This window comes from Kogia breviceps, chromosome X (genome assembly GCF_026419965.1).
Source record: "Kogia breviceps isolate mKogBre1 chromosome X, mKogBre1 haplotype 1, whole genome shotgun sequence".
NCBI lineage: Eukaryota > Metazoa > Chordata > Mammalia > Artiodactyla > Physeteridae > Kogia > Kogia breviceps.
In genome coordinates this window covers 10,487,071-10,506,368 of record NC_081330.1, presented here as the reverse complement: position 1 = coordinate 10,506,368, position 19,298 = coordinate 10,487,071, and the positions used below count along the sequence as shown (strand labels likewise).

At 42.7% G+C, this 19,298-nt stretch overlaps 1 protein-coding gene across 1 annotated transcript; it reads left to right on the top strand.

The window, feature by feature from the left end:
• Positions 1 to 14,304: 14,304 nt before the first annotated feature.
• Positions 14,305 to 16,727, top strand: LDOC1 (LDOC1 regulator of NFKB signaling). Its single transcript, XM_067023138.1, has one exon. The coding sequence runs from the start codon at positions 14,484 to 14,486 to the stop codon at positions 14,922 to 14,924; it is 441 nt and encodes a 146-aa protein (XP_066879239.1). The 5' UTR covers positions 14,305 to 14,483; the 3' UTR covers positions 14,925 to 16,727.
• Positions 16,728 to 19,298: the final 2,571 nt, after the last annotated feature.

Genomic DNA, 19,298 nt, shown 5'->3' with positions numbered 1-19,298 from the left:
AGCTGTTATGAGACTGAGACGGAGCAGAGAATAACTAGCATGCAAAACATGATCCCCGATAATGCACATCAAGTCAATAAAATAATACATACTATTTTCATATCACTTGCTTGTGGTGGAGACTGGAAGTGGCAAAATGTGGTTTTAAGGGAGCAGCTAAGGCACGATCTGTTACTTTGAGAGACTACTGTCATAAGATAAAAGCTGGAAGAATTTCCATGTAGTTTGGCAATGTGGGGAAGTAAAGTGTGTGTAAGATGGAGGGGAGAAAGGACAAACAGGAATGTACAAGAATAAGCTAATACCCACATCAGTCTCCTGCTGCCACCTCTTTGATGATGCAGATGAACTGCAAGAGAAGCCAATGTCTTTCATTAGGAAGCTGAATACATCTCATCCAGAAGTTAGAGAAACTGAAGCTGAAGGTCCAGCAGGAGCCAAGGTGGGGCTACAAGCCTGATTCTCAGTGACAATGTGCGTGAACTACAATACTGTGTAACCCTACACTAAGCTTCTTAGTGTAACCGTTAGTGCTTCTTCATATATATATATATATATATATATATATATATATATATATATATATATATATACAATTTATTGAGATGATTTTCATACCTTACAATTCACCCTTTCAAAGTGTACAGTCTTGTCCACAAAGTTCCTTTTCACTTGTAAGGTAACATACACAGATTCCAGGGATTGGACATCTTTGGGTGGCCATTATTCTTCCTACTGGAACTGTCAAAATATTTTAAGGGTTTTTTGTTGTTGTTGCTGTTGTTTGTTTTGTTTTATTTTTGCATCACAGAAGAGAAGCCAGAGAATAGTTTACCAGAATCCCCTCTCCTAAATTGTTCTGGATTAAAGTTTGCCAACGAGAGGCACTTGCATGAGATTTAGAAGGTGGAGCAGTCTATTATACTCTGGCAGCAGTTGCAGCCAGATGCATAGGCAGATGTGAGATTCACAGGAGATTCCTAGCAAGCTCCTGAGAGACATCTGCTTTGTAGTGGCAGACAGGGATAGACTATTGGGAGCTTCCTCGAGATCCTTGAAAATCACAACAGCTTCCCAGCGTGTAAGTAACATATGATAGGAAACAAGCATCATTCCTATACCTTGGCAAATTATCATACTTCTTTCTAAGTATGGATCAGCTCCTTTGCATTTTCAATACTGTGAAATTTTTCTGAGTTCCTTTAATGTGAGTGTTTTTGAGCATGTCGTTTCTTCTGTGACATTTTCATCCTTTCCATTACAACCACTTTCCTGTTTCATGTTTGGTTTTATTTATTTTTTGTTTCCTGGCTACACCTTCATTTGTTAGCCAATTCCATTTTTCTGTTATCCATTTTTGTAAAATGTCACATGGCTTTATCACTGGGAGGAAAGTATGTAACACATTTAGCGTGCATGCTCTGCTGTCTGTGTCTGAACGGGGTATCAGATGTTTAGTGACCAATCACTGACAGATTGTGTGAGAAGTGATGTGACTGGTCATTCATCATGATGTGTATTTGTTATTTACGTAGTGATATGTGGACTTAAGAGTTTAGCAGCAAAATCTGTACTTTATGCAATTGTTCAACTGATATACTGTGGTAACTGAAATTTGAACCATATTTTTGGGCAGTGGTGTTAATAAGCTTAACCGTAGTGTATTAGTTTGCTAGGGCTGCCACAACAAAGTACCACAAATTGATAGCTTAAATAACAGGAATTTATTTTCTCATAGTTCTGGAGGCTGGAAGTCAAGATCGAAGTATCCGTAGGGTTGGTCCTCCTGAGAGCCATGGGGAAAAGATGTGTTCCAGGCCTGCCTCCTTGGCTTGCGGGTGGCGGCCTCTTCCTTGTGTCTTCACATCGTCTTCCGTCTGTATACGCCTGTGACCAAATTTCCTCTTCGTGTAAGGACACTAGTCATATTGGATTAAGGCCCACCCTAATGAACTCATTTTAACTGAATGACTTCAGTAAGTTCCCTATCTCTGCATAAGGTCACATTCTGACATATTGGGGGTTAGAACTTCAAATGAATTTGGGGGTGAGGTCACAGTTCAGGCCACAACACATGGTAACTGAGATTTGTACAAATACAAACTGTACAAACAGAGAGTGGCTTCTGTTTACCTGAGTGGACCCTGAGAGATAGAGCTAAAATGTGAACTTTAGCATTAACTTCCAAAATGACTCATGAGAGGTAGGCTTCATTACTTTTTCCCAAGTGCTAAAAACACTCTTTGTCTTTATTATTGAATGTCAGATTTGTTATGTTTAGAATTTTGTGTCAGCTTTTCTTTTGTTAAGGTCTTTGAAGATAATACTGCACAGTCCTTTTTTTAAAAAATTAAGTATATTTATATAAATTAGAAGGCATAGATCTTAAGTGTTCAGTGGATGAGGTTTTTTTTAACATCGTTATTGGAGTATAATTGCTTTACAATGGTGTGTTAGTTTCTACTTTATAACAAAGTGAATCAGTTATACATATACATATGTTCCCATATCTCTTCCCTCTTGCGTCTCCCTCCTTCCCACCCTCCCCATCCCACCCCTCTAGGGGGTCACAAAGCACCCAGCTGATCCCCCTTTGCTATGCACCTGCTTCCCACTAGCTATCTATTTTACGTTTGGTAGTGTATATATGTCCCTGCCACTCTCTCACTTTGTCACAGCTTACCCTTCCCCCTCCCCATATCCTCAAGTCCATGCTCTAGTAGGTCTGTGTCTTTATTCCCGTCTTACCCCTAGGTTCTTCATGACCTTTTTTTTTTTTCTTAGATTCCATATATGTGTGTTAGCATACAGTGTTTGTTTTTCTCCTTCTGACTTACCTCACTCTGTATGACAGACTCTAGGTCCATCCACCTCACCACAAATAACTCAATTTCATTTCTTTTTATGGCTGAGTAATATTCCATTGTATATATGTGTCACATCTTCTTTATCCATTCATCTGTTGATGGACACTTAGGTTGCTTCCATGTCCTGGCTATTGTAAACAGAGGTGCAATGAACATTTTGGTACATGACTCTTTTTGAATTATGGTTTGCTCAGGGTATATGCCCAGTAGTGGGATTGCTGGGTCCTATGGTAGTTCTATTTGTACTTTTTTAAGGAACCTCCATACTGTTCTCCATAGTGGCTGTATCAATTTACATTCCCACCAACAGTGCAAGAGGGTTCCCTTTTCTCCACACACTCTCCAAAATTTACAAGCAGCTCATGCAGCTCGATATCAAAAAAACAAACAACCCAATCTAAAAATGGGCAGAAGACCTAAATAGACATTTCTCCAAAGAAGACATACAGATTGCCAACAAACACATGAAAGAATGCTCAACATCATTAATCATTAGAGAAATGCAAATCAAAACTACAATGAGATATCATCTCACACCAGTCAGAATGGCCATCATCAAGAAATCTAGAAACAGTTGGATGAGTTTTATCAATTGTACAGAACCATGTAACCACCACTACAGTTAAGATATAGAACCCTTTCATCACCCTCAAAATTTCCCTTGTGTCTTTTTGTAATCAATCCCCCTTGAACATCCAGACTCAGGCAACCTTTGTTCTGATTTCTATCGCCAAAGAGTAGTTGTGCCTGCTTTTGGATTCCGTATAAATTGAACCATGCAGGTATGGCTGGCTTCTTTCACTCAGAATAATGCTTTTGGGATTCATGTTTGTGTTGTGTGTATTAGTAATTTGCTGAGTGCTATTGATTATAGGGATGTGCCACAATTTGTTTTATTCATCTGTTGATAGATATTTGGGTTGTTTCCAATGCTTTATGAGCATTCTAGTAGAAAACTTTTGTGAACATATGTTTTTATTCTAGGAACAGAATCCCTGGGTCATAGTGTTGATATATGTTTAACTGTAAGAAATTACCAATCAGTTCTCTAGAGTGGCTGTACCATTTTACATTCCTACCAGCAGTGTATGAGTATTACAGTCATTTCAGATTCTCAACATCATTTGGAATTATCAGTTTAAAAAAAAATTTTAGCCATTCTAAATGAGTATAAAATAGTCTCTTACTGTATTTCCCTTATACTAGTGATGTTAATCACCTTTTCATATACCTATCGGCCATTCCTATGTCTTCTTTTGCAGATTAGTTTATTCAAGACTTTTGCCCATTAAAAAAAATCGAGTTTGCCTTTTGTTTTTAATGAATAAACTTTATTTTTAGAGCAGTTTTAGGTGTACAGAAAAATTGATCAGAAAGTACAGAGTTCCCAAATTCCCCCTGCTTCTCGCCCACAAGTTCCTCCTATTATTAACATCTTGCATTAGTGTGGTGTGTTTGTCACAATTGATGAGCCACTAGTGATACCTTATTATTAATGAAACTCTGTAGCTAACATTAGAGTTTGCTCTTTGTACATTCTATGGGTATTGAGAAATGTATAATAACATGTATATATCATTATATTATTATACAGAATAGTTTCACCCCCTACAAATATTCTGTATTCTACCTATTCATTCCTACTCTTCACCCTACCTACCCCTGGCAACCACTAAACTTTTTACTGCCTCCATAGTCTTGCTTTTGCCAGAATGTCATATAGTTGGAATTATACAGTATGCAGCCTTTTTAGATTGTTTCTTTTGCTTAGCAATATGCATTTAAAGTCTACCGTGTGTTTTTTTGGTTTGATAGCTCATTTTTTAATTGCTCAGTAATATTCTATTGTCTGGATATACCACAGTTTATCCACTCACCTGTTGAAGGACATCTCGGTTGCTTCTAAGTTTTGGCAATAAAGCTGCTATAAATATTCATGTGCAGTCTTTTGTTTGGACATAAACTTTCAACTCATTTTAGTGAATACCAGGCAATGCAATTGCTGGATTTTATGGTATGTTCAGCTTCGTAAGAAACTGAAAAACTGTCTTCTAAGAGTTGTCTTTTTATTGTTGTTTTTTAGGAGTGATTTATATATTCTTGATACACATGTTCTATTTAAATATTCTACAATTTATTTACCTATTTTGTATATTAGTTCTTGGTGTGTATATGTGTGTATATATGTTCAATGGCTTGTCTCTTCATATTTGTAACAGCATCTTTTGATAAACAATATATTTTTCATTTTTATGAAGTCCAATTTATAATGTTTTTCTTTCCTGGATAGAGGCTTCATAGTTTTAACTTTTACTTTGGGTCTATAATCTATCTCAGGTTAATGTTTAATTATGGAATGAAGTAGGACATGAGGTTCATCTTTTTCCCAAATGGCTATATAGTTGTTCCAGAAGCGAAAAATCTGTAATACCAATAACAATTTGCATTCCTAACCCTGACATCTTTATTTCTGAAAACCATTCTCTGCTATAGGGAATGAGGGTCCCTTGGAGAAATGGCTGTTTCCAGAGCTGGGGCCAGAAAAGTACAAGATGAGCCTGGAATATCTTATCGTCCAAGAAAGAAGGAAAGTTCTCAAAGAATAAGGTAAGCATGTCACAAGGGCATAGGAGCCAGCTTAAAACTGTTCCCACTGGACAAATCTTGGATATTTGAGCGTCGACATGAATAAAGATAGTAATGGGTCATAATCTATGGAATAAAATAGGAATCCAATAAAAATAAACATGAATAAAAGGATGGAAAAAATCTCCTTTAAAGTAGAATGTAAGCTAATATTAAATATTTCTTAATAAATATAAGATAATTGTCTTAACTTTGGAGTGGGGAAACCTGGCAGAAACCATCTTAACCAATTGCTTAAAAGTTACCACCACAAAAGGATACTGTGTGCTTTCTGATATGATGCATTGAGAAAAACACAGTGACACTTCCACGGTATTCCTGCCCCAAAGGCATACTATGAATCTAATAATGGAGAAATATCAGGAACGGAGGAACACTTTTCAAAGTTACTAGAAAGCCTGCAATCTTGAAAACTAAGGTCATGTCAAGGAAAGACTGGAGAAGTGTTCCAGACAGAAGGAGACTGAAGGGACATGACAACTAAATGTAGCACATGATTCTGGATTGGATCCTGGACCTAAACATTTCATTCTGGGGACAGTTGGAGAAAATCTTAATATATATGATCAGTGGATTAAATAATAGCATTATATCCTTAATTTTGATACTTAGGCTGAGGTTTTGTAGGACAGTATGCTTGTTTATAGCAAATGCATGCTGAAATAATACGTGGAGATGAGCCTTCATGCTTGCAACTCTCAAGTGGTTTAGGAAAAAAGATAATACAAACACACACATAGACACACATACTGACTATGAGAAAAAGATAAGCCAAATATGGTAAAATGTTAACAGTTGTTTCACCTGGGGGAAGGATATGTAGGGATTTGTAAAAATCATACAAGTTTCTTGTATGTTTGAAATTATTTCAAAACAAGTTTAAAAAGAGTGAATATTCAGAATTCATGTGTGAAAAACACTTTACCCTTTAAAACTTATTTTCATATTCATTTTCTCACTTGAGACTCACACCAGCTCTGTGAGGGGGCATTTTGTATCCACTTTTTATAAATAAGGAAATCGGGTTTTAGAGATGCTCAAGGGCTTGTCTGAAAGAACATGTCAGATGTAGAAGCTGAGCCAGGGATTCTCACCCCTAGTCTAGTCTTCTTTGTACAATTCCACACTGCCTTTAAAGATAATATCTTATGCTTGCCTTGTGTATGTTACTCCTCCCCCATGGACCTTCATTTCCTCATTTGAAATCTGAAGCATTTTTATTCGTGGACCAGTCTGCAGGTTCTTCTCTCCCTTAACAACATTGGGGCCCTTAGAATGAGAAATTGGCACTGTCCCCTGCAACCCTGAATTTCTGTGATTTCCACTGCCATTTTGCACAACAGTTGGTGTACTTGCAGGAACCAGTATGGGATTTGAGAAAGATGCAGGGATTATTCTTATACATCACATGCCTCCTCTTCCCTAGGGAGGACTTTTTCCTCAAAGAACCCATTTTTCTGTACTGAGAGAAATAGTCACTGAGTGGATAAGGAGGAGACAAGGGACCTGAAGGAGGCTAGCAGGAATCCCTAGGGAACCTGGGAGGAGAGGATGCTGGGACTCAGCTGAAGGATGACCAGAGATGCTCCAAGGGCTGAGAGAAACCTGTTTCCTGTCTCTCAGATGCCACTGTGGTTTCTGGCCTCTCCCAGGGTGACCACCATGGTGGCACAGTGATGAACGAAAGTTTCTGGAAGTACAGTTGCCTCTTTACTCTGAGAGAGCATCATGTATCCACATCACAGATGTAGCACAGGTTCTCCCAAGACTGAGAGAGGAAATAGAAAATGTTACACGTTGGCTTTAAGAATGTTACAATCGACACTGGTTTTCCCTATAAACAAAAACCAAAACAAAAACCTTATGTGTCGGGCTTCCCTGGTGGCGCAGTGGTTGGGAGTCCGCCTGCCGATGCAGGGGATACGGGTTCGTGCCCCGGTCCGGGAGGATCCCACGTGCCGCGGAGCGGCTGGGCCCGTGGGCCGTGGCCGCTGGGCCTGCGCGTCCGGGGCCTGTGCCCCGCAGCGGGAGGGGCCGCAGCGGTGAGAGGCCTGCATACCACAAAAAAAAACACAAAAAAACAAAAAAAACAAACAAACAAACAAAAAAAACCTTATGTGTCATCATTATGAGAGCAGCATGTTTTGAACTGACAGAAAGCAAGACCAAAATGAAACCTTATTTTATTCTTCCAACTACTTGTTATTCAAGAGTAAACATTTTTAAAAATTTAAACATCATAGTTAAATTTATAGACACCAGGATAAAATAAGAGAGGTGAACTATTAAATTTAAATTAAATTTTAATTAGGGCTTCCCTGGTGGCACAGCGGTTGAGAGTCCACCTGCCGATGCAGGGGACGCGGGTTCGTGCCCTGGTCCGGGAGGATCCCACATGCCGTGGAGCGGCTGGGCCCGTGAGCCATGGCCGCTGAGCCTGCGCGTCCGGAGCCTGTGCTCCGCAACGGGAGAGGCCACGGCAGTGAGAGGCCCGCGTACCGCAAAAAAAAAAAATTAAAAAATAAATAAATAAATAAAATGCAGGTAGTAGAGTCACCTCAAGACTAGTAAATCGCAATTCTCCAGTGAAAAATAATATGCAATCTGTGTATAGCACTTTGTATTTTGACAAATACTTTTGTATTTTATCATTTGATCTTCACTGCAGTGTTACGATTTAGATCCTAGTATTATGCATATTTATTGAAAAGGAGTCTGAGACAGAAAAATTAAGTGACTTGCTCAAGCCTCACTGTTAGTAAGCAAGAATATGAGGATTTGAACCCAAATAAATTTCCAAATTTCTTTTCTTTTGCTAATGCTTCCCTGAGATGTGCTTCACTGCTTTTACATAGGCATACATATTCCTCGGAGAAAACATGGTCAGTTTTGATTCTGTCTTTGTCATACTGTGACACTGCCAGTTCTCACTACAAGCAGCATCATGGGTGGTAGAGGGCAGCAATATGTGTATGTCTGCTTGGATACAGACACTCACACAGTGACACAGATGTGCACATGCACATGCATTCTCCTTAGGAGTTCCCTACAGGAGATGATGATTTTGGACTTGTCTCAATTGTACCCACAGAATTTTAATTTATGGAGGTGACTGAAAGAGGACATGGAGAGGTCAATGCCATTGAGAAGAGGGGGCATGCCATGTCAAGCAGGGACACATGGGGAAGCACCAGATTTTAGTCAAAAGGCAGAAAGGAGTGAGGGTGAAGACTTAAGCCAGACTCTTTATTGGGGTTTTCAGGGGAAAGGCTAGGCAAGGCTAGGTAAACAGTTTAGGATTAGCTAGTTTAAACAACTCCAGTGAGCTGTGGGGAATAGAGACTGTCTCTTGTTGTCTGGTACCTGACCCTGAGTCGATTTCAGTCAGGGGAAATACTGATTTGGTGTGCGAGAGTTAGATCAAGGGGATGGTTTCAGAGTATGAGGTCTGGACTTCAGGGGAGACATAAACAACTTTGGCTGTTAGTTTGATCCTGCAATTAATGAATACCAAATAGACAAATACAGCATTAAGAAAACTGGACAGGACTGTAGATTCATAGCATAGTATCAGTTCTTAGATATGGGGTTCATGCTTTTATCTGCAGCATATCCTGAGTTTCTCCATGTTTCAGTTCTCTACTGCCATGAAACAAACCATCCCAAAACTTTGTGGTTTAGAGCAACTGCCTTTTTATTTGTTCATGATTCTGTCACCTTGGAGTTCATGTAGTTTTGGAATTCATGATGTTTTTCTGGCTCTCCTTATAGTCAGCTGGAGTCATTCACACAGCTGCATTCAGGTGGTGGCTCTGTTGGGCTGGATGTTGAAGGGGGAGCTTCATTCTCATGTTTGTTGGCTGCCTTACTGCTCTTGCAAATGACCTCTTTTTCTCCATGTGGCTAGCTTGAGCTTCCTCAAAGCATGGTGGTCGCAGGGTAATTAGACCTCTTATATGGTGGCTGGGTCCCAGTAGGGAGCCTCATAAGTTATAAATTACTTCTATCACAATTTAGTTGTCAAATCAAGTCACAATGCCAGCCCAGATTAAAGGGGTAGAGGAAGTTGTTTCTACCTTTTGAAAGGTTAAGGGGCCAAGAATTTACGGTCATCTTCAATTCACCACACCCATTCTGCCTCAAGAAAAATTTAGTCTAAATCAAAGTAACTAGCCAATTTGAAAGAGAAGTCTAAACTACATTTAAAACCATAAACAGAAATTATGTCAGGTCACACTCAATATTTATAACAAAAAATTCATAATAATGCCAGATACGCTCTAAAATGTATGAAAATGCCAGAAACCAACTGTATAAGCTCTTGTATGTTCAAGGTGACTAATTATATTAAAATAACTAGGAAAGAGAAAACATGAGAACAAAAATCTAGTGCAATATACTGTGGGCAATAAATTCTGTATTACAGCAATATAAAAACATACACGAAGAATACCGACTACTTAATAATAAGACATTAACTCACAGAACTCATAATTCAGTTATACAAATGTGATTTTCCAGTTCTACATCTGAGGGACTGTGAGCGTGTTTGGTGCCGTCCTTCTGCATCATCTGAGAAACTGAGCTAAGTTGGGACTCTTTGGTTCTGAGGCAGGAGTGTACCTGGGAAATTCAGGTGGAGTATTTATTGTGCAGTTATTAAGAAAACATAGCTCTGTGCATCCTATCTCTGTCTCCTGACTTGTAAGGGGGTTTGACATATATTTGTTAGCAGAACTATGTGTATTAGGATTCTGTAAACACTGTGTGTGTGCATGTGTGTGTTAGGATTCTGTAAACACTATGTGTGTGCGCGTGTGTGCATACGTATACACACATACACACAGACATATATACACATATCCACACACACATGCACACACACACACATACAATGGAAGGAGGCAAACCAAAGTTTGGATTTTCAACAGTCCTGTTAAGTGAGATCTGTAAGGGAGAAGGAAAGCTATTGGGGACGTTTCCTTTTTATTTTAACATGCCAGTATTATTTAATTCCTTTTAACATAAGAATATACATTTTTCAGTACTTAAATAAACATGTAAAAATGTTTCAGGGCACTTTGGTAAGCTGGAGAGGATGAAGATACGAGGAAAAAAGCCGCACCTTCTTATTTCTCTCTTCAGGCTAGAGGTGTCCATAGCCCTCTAGATGTGGTTACTGTCAAACATAGCCCCAGGTGCACCTGGTTAAGGAGAAGGAGGGGGAGGGGTCTACGGGCAGAGGCCCAGACCCTAGTGACATCCATCTGGCCCCTCACAAACATTCCCTTCAAAGCTGTTTTCTGCTCCTGGCTGCATATTCAAGTGTCAGGATGGTTTTCGCAATCTGTACACATTCCTCTGGAAGATGAAAAATCTAGGGACATTTTCATGTTTATTTCAAGGGAATCTTACAGTCCTGCTGCTAGGTGTATACCAGGGCAGGGTTTGGAGCTTGGAAGGTGGTAGAAGTGAGAGGCACCAGGGATCGCTCCCTTGGCCTTGGGCCCGTGCTCATGCCAAAGAGTGGGGTTTGAAGCCCCCTCGGGACGTTCTGGGCCAGAGCTATTCTGATAAAGTTTCTGAGTCTGAGATAAGTCACATGGTGTTACTTATCTCTGCGGCCAGCATCTTCACACAGCTGTAAAGGAACATTCAAGGGTCACTTGAGAGGAGAAAGGGGAATAAGGAAGGCAACGTGCAGTCGTAAGCAGGGTGAATGGGCAAAGGGAGGGCTGGTAGGCCTCGACCTTGGTGGGAGAGCCTCCTGGGCGCTGCGCAGCTGGTTAACATGAACGTTACAATTCTGTATAATTTATATAGTGATACTGCTCACCTCTTCCTGACTGCTCCCCTTGCGAGTCGCTGATGAACTGCCTGTCTCTTTTCCCTCCCTCCAAGTTGGGAAGCACCGCACAAAATCACTGCTCAGCTCTCTGGCCAGTTCTGGCCTGGGCATTTCTTGTTGTCTAGGAACTCAGAGGCCCCTCAGAGGTAATACTAGTGGTTGCTTCCTATGGTTTCCTCCCTGACTCCCTCTGTCATGGGGTTGTAGGAAGAGGACTAGGGCAGCATGGGCCTAATCATCTCTGGGTCCCCACCAGACCTTCTTGATTCACAGAAGTACAGTGCATAATAATTTTCAATGGAAACGCATGGGCACCCGAGTCAGAGAAGCTGAGACTGTGGTATCTAACGTATCACCCACACATCGCTCTCCTGGGTTTAGGCTCCCAGAGTGCCCATCCCCACATATGGTCCTTGTGCAAGGGTCAGTGAGGCGGCCCATGTCAATCGCCACATCTAGTGCCGGCCATAGAATGCGTGCTCCTCGGAGTAGAACTCTGGACATCTCCTCCTGGATCAGGGTCTAGACCTAGTAAGTAGAGATGGATACTTGGCACTGCTGCCCCAGGCAAGTCCACCTTCTACCCTGAGCTGTGAATGAGCAGGATGGCCAGCAACCTACCTCTGACATTTCCTGTCCCTTCATTCCAGCCACTGAACGTTTATGGAGCACCTCGTAAGTGCTTTCAGATGTAGAAGATGAAAGGATGAATGAGAGAGGGTCCCTGCTTGGCCTCAAGGGCCTTCTCAACCAGTGGGGGAGCTCATATCCCAGGAGAGTCCAAGGGTTCATATTCCCTCCTACCTGTTCTTTGCCCTGCTCACCCTCTCAGCAGTGTGATCCTCCTCCTCTCCCTACTTGGACCTAGGCCTTGCTTCTCTCCTCTTTCTCAGCTTCTCACTTGCATGAATGCCCATTCAATTCTATTGTAAAAGAACTGAGTAGGGTTTAAAACATTTATTTTGCCATTTATTACACTGGAAACTATTCATGATCAGAGATAGAACATACTGGACAATTTGAAGAGTATCCCTGAACACTTTGTGCAGCCACCACTTCTAAGTTTTACCTTAACATCTGTACCCTGTGAGATTCTTTCATCCACCAAATATTTATGGAGCTTCTACCATGGGCTAGGCACTTTTCTTGCATTAGGGATAGAGCAACCAACAAAGCAAAGCCTCTGTCCACGTAGACTTACATTCTAAAGTGGAGGCAGACCAATAAACAAAGTGCTGTATGACATGATGGCTGCTGGTCTGATAAATGCTATGTAGAGGAATGAAGCAAGGTAAGGGGTTAGAGATTACTGGCAGAGAGTGGGGTGCTCTGGTAGATGAGGTCATTAGGAAAGTCCTCTTGGAAAATAGTGGGAGAAGGAGTCAGGCAGTTAAATGAGGAGAGAGCCTTACAAGGCAGAAAGAATAGAAAGTACACAGATCCTGAGGACAGAGCTACTTGATGTGTGTGAGAATCAGCAAGGAGGACAATGTGATTAGACTAGAGCAGGAATTGGGAGGAGGCATTGGAGATGAGGCAGGGCCTGGTAGGCCATTACCAAGACTTGGTTTTTATTTTGAGTGAGAGGGGAAAACTACTGGAGGGTTTTGAGTAGGGGAGTGAAGCGATCTAACTTGTTTTCAAGGATTCCTGCGCCTACTCTGGGGAATATATACACTATAGGAAGAGAAGAGAGGAAGCCAAGTGATCAGTTGCAACAGTCTGTCAGAAAGGAGGGCTGGGAGCAGGGTGGTAGTGCTAGAAGTAACAAGAGGTGATTCAATCCCGGATATATTTTAAAAGGAGAGCCAACAGAATGTGTTGGCCCTAGGGTCCTCGTTCTGACTCATTTGTCAACCATTTGAATAATAACATTCAAAGTAGAAAAATAAAACCATTTTAAAAACACAAGTGTTCATTGTTAAGCAAAGAATAATACCCAGTAGTCAAGGAATACTAACATTAGGACATGAAAGAGTAAAAAATAGGATGCTAAATTTTGCAGAACTTTTTACACTTTGCTATTTACAAAAATAATTTTAAACAAAGGGATAGAGGTACACAATATTATTTTCCAATTAAAGAAGAATCCCTGTTTAAATATTGTTTTGTCATGAAAGATAGGACCCCTATATATATGGAATCCAAGGTTCTGACGAACCTAGGGGCAGGACAGGAATAAAGACGCAGACGTAGAGAATGGACTTGAGGACACGGGGAGGGGGAAGGGTAAGCTGGGACGAAGTGAGAGAGTGGCACGGACTTATATATACTACCAAACGTAGAACAGATAGCTAGTGGGAAGCAGCCGCATAGCACAGGGAGATCCGCTCGGTGCTTTGCGACCACCTAGAGGGGTGGGATAGGGAGGGTGGGAGGGAGGGAGATGCAAGAGGGAGGAGATATGGGGACATATGTATACGTATAGCTGATTCACTTTGTTGTAAAGCAGAATCTAACACAACACTGTAAAGCAATTATACTCCAATAAAGATGTTAAAGAAAAAATAGAAAAGGACAGGACCCCTGAGGGTCTTTCATAACTCTTAAAGGATGTGACTCCCATGGTGCAGCCAGCATTGCTAATAGTTCTTTGGGTGAGGGAAATTTAAATAAGTAAAAAATGTGTTAAAACCACGCAAACGGAATCTGGTGGCCACAGGCCCACCAAAAACACTGAATTGTATGAGTCGGCTGGGTTGAAGAGTGGTTGATCCTTTAAATTTGAGCAGGTTGAGCCTCTCAGAGATGGGTCTTTAGCGCTCGCTCGGTCCTGGCTAAGGCCGGGCTCACATCCAGGACTGGGTCTCTGCCCACCGCCTTTATCCACCGGCCTGGAGACCTACACGCTCGCAGCCCGTGACCCAGGCCGCGCCACCCCGGCCCCGCCCCCTGCCTTCCCGGGCGCCCGCCCCCCTCTAGCCGGGCGGTGCCGGCGCGCCGGCCGTCAGAGCGGCTGTGTGGGCGGAGCTTGCGTAGCCGCCGGGACCCCTGCGCGCACCGCCTCTCGCCCCTAGCCACCGCGCGCCGCCGCGGACACGCACTTCCTGCGAGGCCTCCGTGCGCACCTTAGGCAAGCCGAACCGAGCTGAACCCTGCCCCGCACCTGCGAGCTGTTCGCCATGGTGGACGAGCTGGTGCTGCTGCTGCATGCGCTCCTGATGCGGCACCGCGCCTTGAGCATCGAGAACAGCCAGCTCATGGAACAGCTGCGGCTGCTGGTGTGCGAGAGGGCCACCCTACTGCGCCAGGTACGTCCGCCGAGCTGTCCGGTGCCCTTCCCCGAAACGTTTGACGGCGAGAGCTCCCGGCTCCCCGAGTTTATCGTGCAGACGGCGTCTTACATGCTTGTCAACGAGAACCGATTCTGCAACGACGCCATGAAGGTGGCATTCCTAATCAGCCTGCTCACCGGGGAAGCCGAGGAGTGGGTGGTGCCCTACATTGAGATGGATAGCCCCATCCTAGGTGATTACCGGGCCTTTCTCGATGAGATGAAACAGTGTTTTGGCTGGGATGAAGACGAAGAAGACGACGACGAAGATGAAGAGGATGATTACTAGGCCCGGAGACCCTCAGGCCTAGGGGGGAGGGCCCTGCACGCCGCCCCCTCCCCCCTCCCCGCCGTGCCCCGCCCGGAGCCACCACGGTCCCCTTCCCCACCCCGGCCGCTGGGTGTCTTCCTCGTTCCCTCTCCTCCCCGTAGTGCTTGTCTTTGTTCCGGGGATAGTGTTATCTGCTGCTGAGGCTGGGGCCTCTCTCTGAAGTGCGCTGCCTCCCACTCTGGCCAGCCCCAGGACCCTCTCCTGCTAACTGGAACTGTGTTCTGAGCCCCAGCTCTAGGCCAGGCCCCTGTCACCTACTGGTCAGACTACGCACAGCTGTGCCGCCCAGCCCTGGCAACTGTCAGGCCTACATCTTGCCCAGAGACCTACGCTGCCACCTAAGCACCCTCCACCACATTACAGCGACAGACCAGGCCTTTGGAGATAAGGAGCAACCTAGAAGATTCCTTAGTTGGCTACACCTCCTGGGACACTGGTTTGGACTGCTCACCGACTTCCCCCAAGGGGCTAATCTTTCAAGCTGGTTAGTTCCCTACTAACGCGCCCGCGGTCTTCTCCTGCCCCACCAGATTAATGCAGGAGACTGTTGTGCCTGGCAGCCAAACTGTTGACATTTCTCCTATGCACCAGTTTTGCACAACTGTCATTTATCTTTCAAAATTACAGCAATCCCACAGATGTGTGCATTTGGACAAGAATACTAAAAACAAAACAATACAAACAAAAGGAGGCACTCAGCCCAGCTCCTCAGTACTACCTGGAAAAAGCATTTGCATTCTTTTCAATAAATATAAGCACGACGAAAAAAGAGTGTCTTTTAATGATTAAGGGCTGTCATTGGCCTCTGCCACTCACCCTGACTCCCATATTCTCATTGATATCAGGGAACCTAGTTCAGTCCCAGTAGTCCCCACTGTCCTGTGTAGGCTAACATAGGGCTTTATGGGGAATCTGGGACTCCCCTCACCAAAGCACTTCTTGCAGCCCTGGTGAAGGGAGTGTCCTCTGGGGCTTCCAAGATGACATGGGTAAGGTGTGGCTGAGCAGGTGGCACACCATCCCAAACTGGGACACTTTTGAGAGCTTAAAGGGGACACTAGTAATAATTACCCTGGGACAGCAGGCATAAATCAGGACACACAATATTCCTGTCTTCCTGAGCTTTTGGGTTCTTCCTCAACATGGCAAGTTCTGCCCCTTAACCCTTAGTGCCTGTGGGGTGCTATTGAGTTCAGGCTTCACTTAACAACGTAGCACATTGTTTTAATACCCCTTTTAGGAGCTTGAGCTAACATTAAGTCCTAGATCCTGGGTAAATGCACCCATAATAAACGGAACCTGATTTGAACATTTCATCTTCCTTGGGCAGATACCTTAGAATCCCCACCCATCCATGTGCCCCAGATTCCTACCTGTAGAAATTGACAAGATGCCTGGCTATCTCCTGAGCTAGATCTTATACTGCTATCTGAGCTATGCTGAGATTTCTTTGTGGGCCTGGAGGGCTCGCAGGCACTGCAGACACTAAGGGAGTGGCGTGAGTGCTGAGAAGAATCTGCATACCTTTGTGAGGCAGTTACCCCAGGTTAAGTCACTGAAATGTTAAATCAGGGAAGCTCGGCTAGGGGATTTGTGGGGCCTGTCTGCCAGCCAGGAGCTGTCAGGAGCATTTGGGAGGTTCTGAGTTCTCATTCTCATCTCCATCTGCCCCCATGTCTTTATTGTACCATGTCTGGAGCCAGCTCTACCTTAGAACCTCTAATTAATTTAGGTAATAAATTTTCTTGTTTGAGACCTTTTGAGGCTGGGTATTCTTTTATTTGTATTGTGACGTAAACCTCACGTTGTGGGTTAAATGAGATTGTGGTCATCATACTGGGTACTTCAGAGGTGTGGATTCAATGAGATCACACCCATGAGGTATTTTGAACTGACCCTACTGCATGGTGAGCACTCAGTAAACATGGGCTCTTACTCCCAGGCCTGGGAACCAAAGCATCATTCCAGAAACAGGTCTCTTGCTATGACCTTGGCCTTAGGAAAATATCAGGAGTCAATAGGAGCAGAGCAGGCTCAGGAGGAGTGGAAATGAGAGCATGACAAGACCTCATTTACTGTTTGGGATCTGACATGAAGTCAGATAGAAAGCCTGTTTACTAAGTGAACAGGCAAAGTCCAGAGCAGGAGTCATTTTTCCAGTCTCGGAAAGTTGTTTCTGGAGGGTGGGACAGGGGTAGATATGATGTAGCAAAGGAGGTCGAGGTCCATACTGGGGGTGGATCTGGGGAAGTAGTGGGCAAGCGCTGAAAGCTAGGTGAGACCCAGTGAGACCAAAAATCAGTCATTCAAAATAATCAGTGGTCCAGGTAGACTTAGAGGAGTTAGAGATACGGTGGTCAAAGAAAAGTGGTTCTTGCCCTCATGGTCATTCCAGTTTGTTGCTTTTACGGTGCCTTGGGCCAGAATTGGGATGATACCTTGCTACAGGTAAGATCCAGAAAGAGAATCTAGACTGTGATTAGATTTGAGAACGACCTTTCCAAGGTGGAAGTTGAAGGCATAAATAGATGAGATCTACTCCCCACCACCAAAGCAAGTGTGTGCATGCTCTGTCAGAAGGAAGGGGTCTCTGGTCGGTGAAGATGCCAACGCAGCACCTGAGTAGCACTCATGACAGCTAGGCCAAGAGCTTCTGGAATCTGAAACGTACATGTCCTGGGCTTGTATGCATGTGCCTGAGCTGACTCAGTGTGTGTGTGTGTGTTAATGTCCTTTGTGTATCATGGAAGAGCGGGTTATGCTGTGAGCTGCAGAGAAGGACAGTGTTAAGAATCTGGCTACCTTGGCAGATTCTGCAATAGAAGCACAGATAGTGGCGAGGGCTTTACCACCACGGGAGGAATTCATGGTAGTGTAATAGTGGCATAAGGCACAGCAGAAGAGAATTGGAGAAGTAAATAAGCATATCTGAAGATAAAATCACCATTCAGATGAAAACTATTAAAAGTAGGTGAAAATGTTGAAGTAGCAAATGTGAACTTCAGACTCCTGCATTCCCATCACACTGGACTTGAAATGGTCACTGAAATTGTGTTATTAATGAAATGAAATTAATCATATTGAAGGTCATAATCGTTTAATCCTATTAAATCTTCCAATATATGTTTGGATTTCCCTAATCACTTGAATAGCTAAGTAGTGCCATCCATTAATTCTGTGTTGCTGTGTTTTGCCGGATGATATATTAAGCTAGAGGTACACGATGCACATTGTATTTGGTTATTTTCTGCTATTACAACATAGTGAAAAGCTCAGCAGTTTGGAAGTAGAGGGAGATGTCTTGTTAAAATTAGTGGAATATTTATTTTTTAACAAACGAATTTAAACAATTTTTAAAGTTCTTAAAGCACTTAAAGCTAATAAAAGGGTATCAATTCAAGGTCCTGAGAATGTTTTCTTTGATGGATGATCAGTGTGGGGTAATTGTATGAAGGATATGTATTATTTGCTTTGAAATATGAATTTTGCTAAACTAGCATTAAAAGTGTCTGGTAGTTTGCATTACTCAGTAGTTCAAGTATATTCCCTACAGTCTTATGCCCACTTAGTCCTAAAGGTAGATACAATCAGCTATGTTTGGTGTCCTTTGACAGTGCTGGTGACCCCCTACTTCTTAACTTCTGATCATCCCCCTTGCCTTTTTTTCCCTCCTGTCTGAAATGCCTCTGTTAGGATTTGTTCCTTTATCTTCAAATATTCTGTTGTCCAGAGACTTTAAAAAAAAAAACCAAAACAATGCAGTTAGCCTGTGATGGGTAATAGCTTGCTTGAAGTAATTATGAATAGCATAGCAAGATTTGTTAGAGGAGCAAAAGCCCTGCCCCGGATTAGTTGGGTGGGGGAGTGGTGGTGACATGCTGCAACATTTATGTACCTCCTGGTATCGGAGCTACGATCAATAACAAATTAATTTTTCTTATGATTATAGCCACAGTATTTTCATATCTTCTCTTCCCCCACACTAAATGACAAAGGATTTCATGCACAGAATTGCAATAATATAATTCTATTTTAGCCAAAGTCCCTATACAGTCAGTTCAAATGACCAGTCAGTTCAGTCAACCAATCAGCTCAAGGTAAAAAACTGTCACAAGACTGTTTATATGCCTCATTTAAAATTGTTACTTAAAAAAAAAAGCATACCACTAAAAGAAAGCAAAGGGAATTAAATTTCAGTGGTAACTGAAGTAATTGGGATATTTCTGATTTATTTGTTCTCTAGACACAGATAATTGCACTGCCATACAGGACTTTTAGAACTGCTCATTTGAATGTACACAATTAAATTTTTAACATGTTCATAAATAGGGA

Excerpts from the sequence above, each read along its gene's own strand:
- LDOC1 (XM_067023138.1), top strand. The coding sequence starts at position 14,484 with ATGGTGGACGAGCTGGTGCTGCTGCTGCATGCGCTCCTGATGCGGCAC.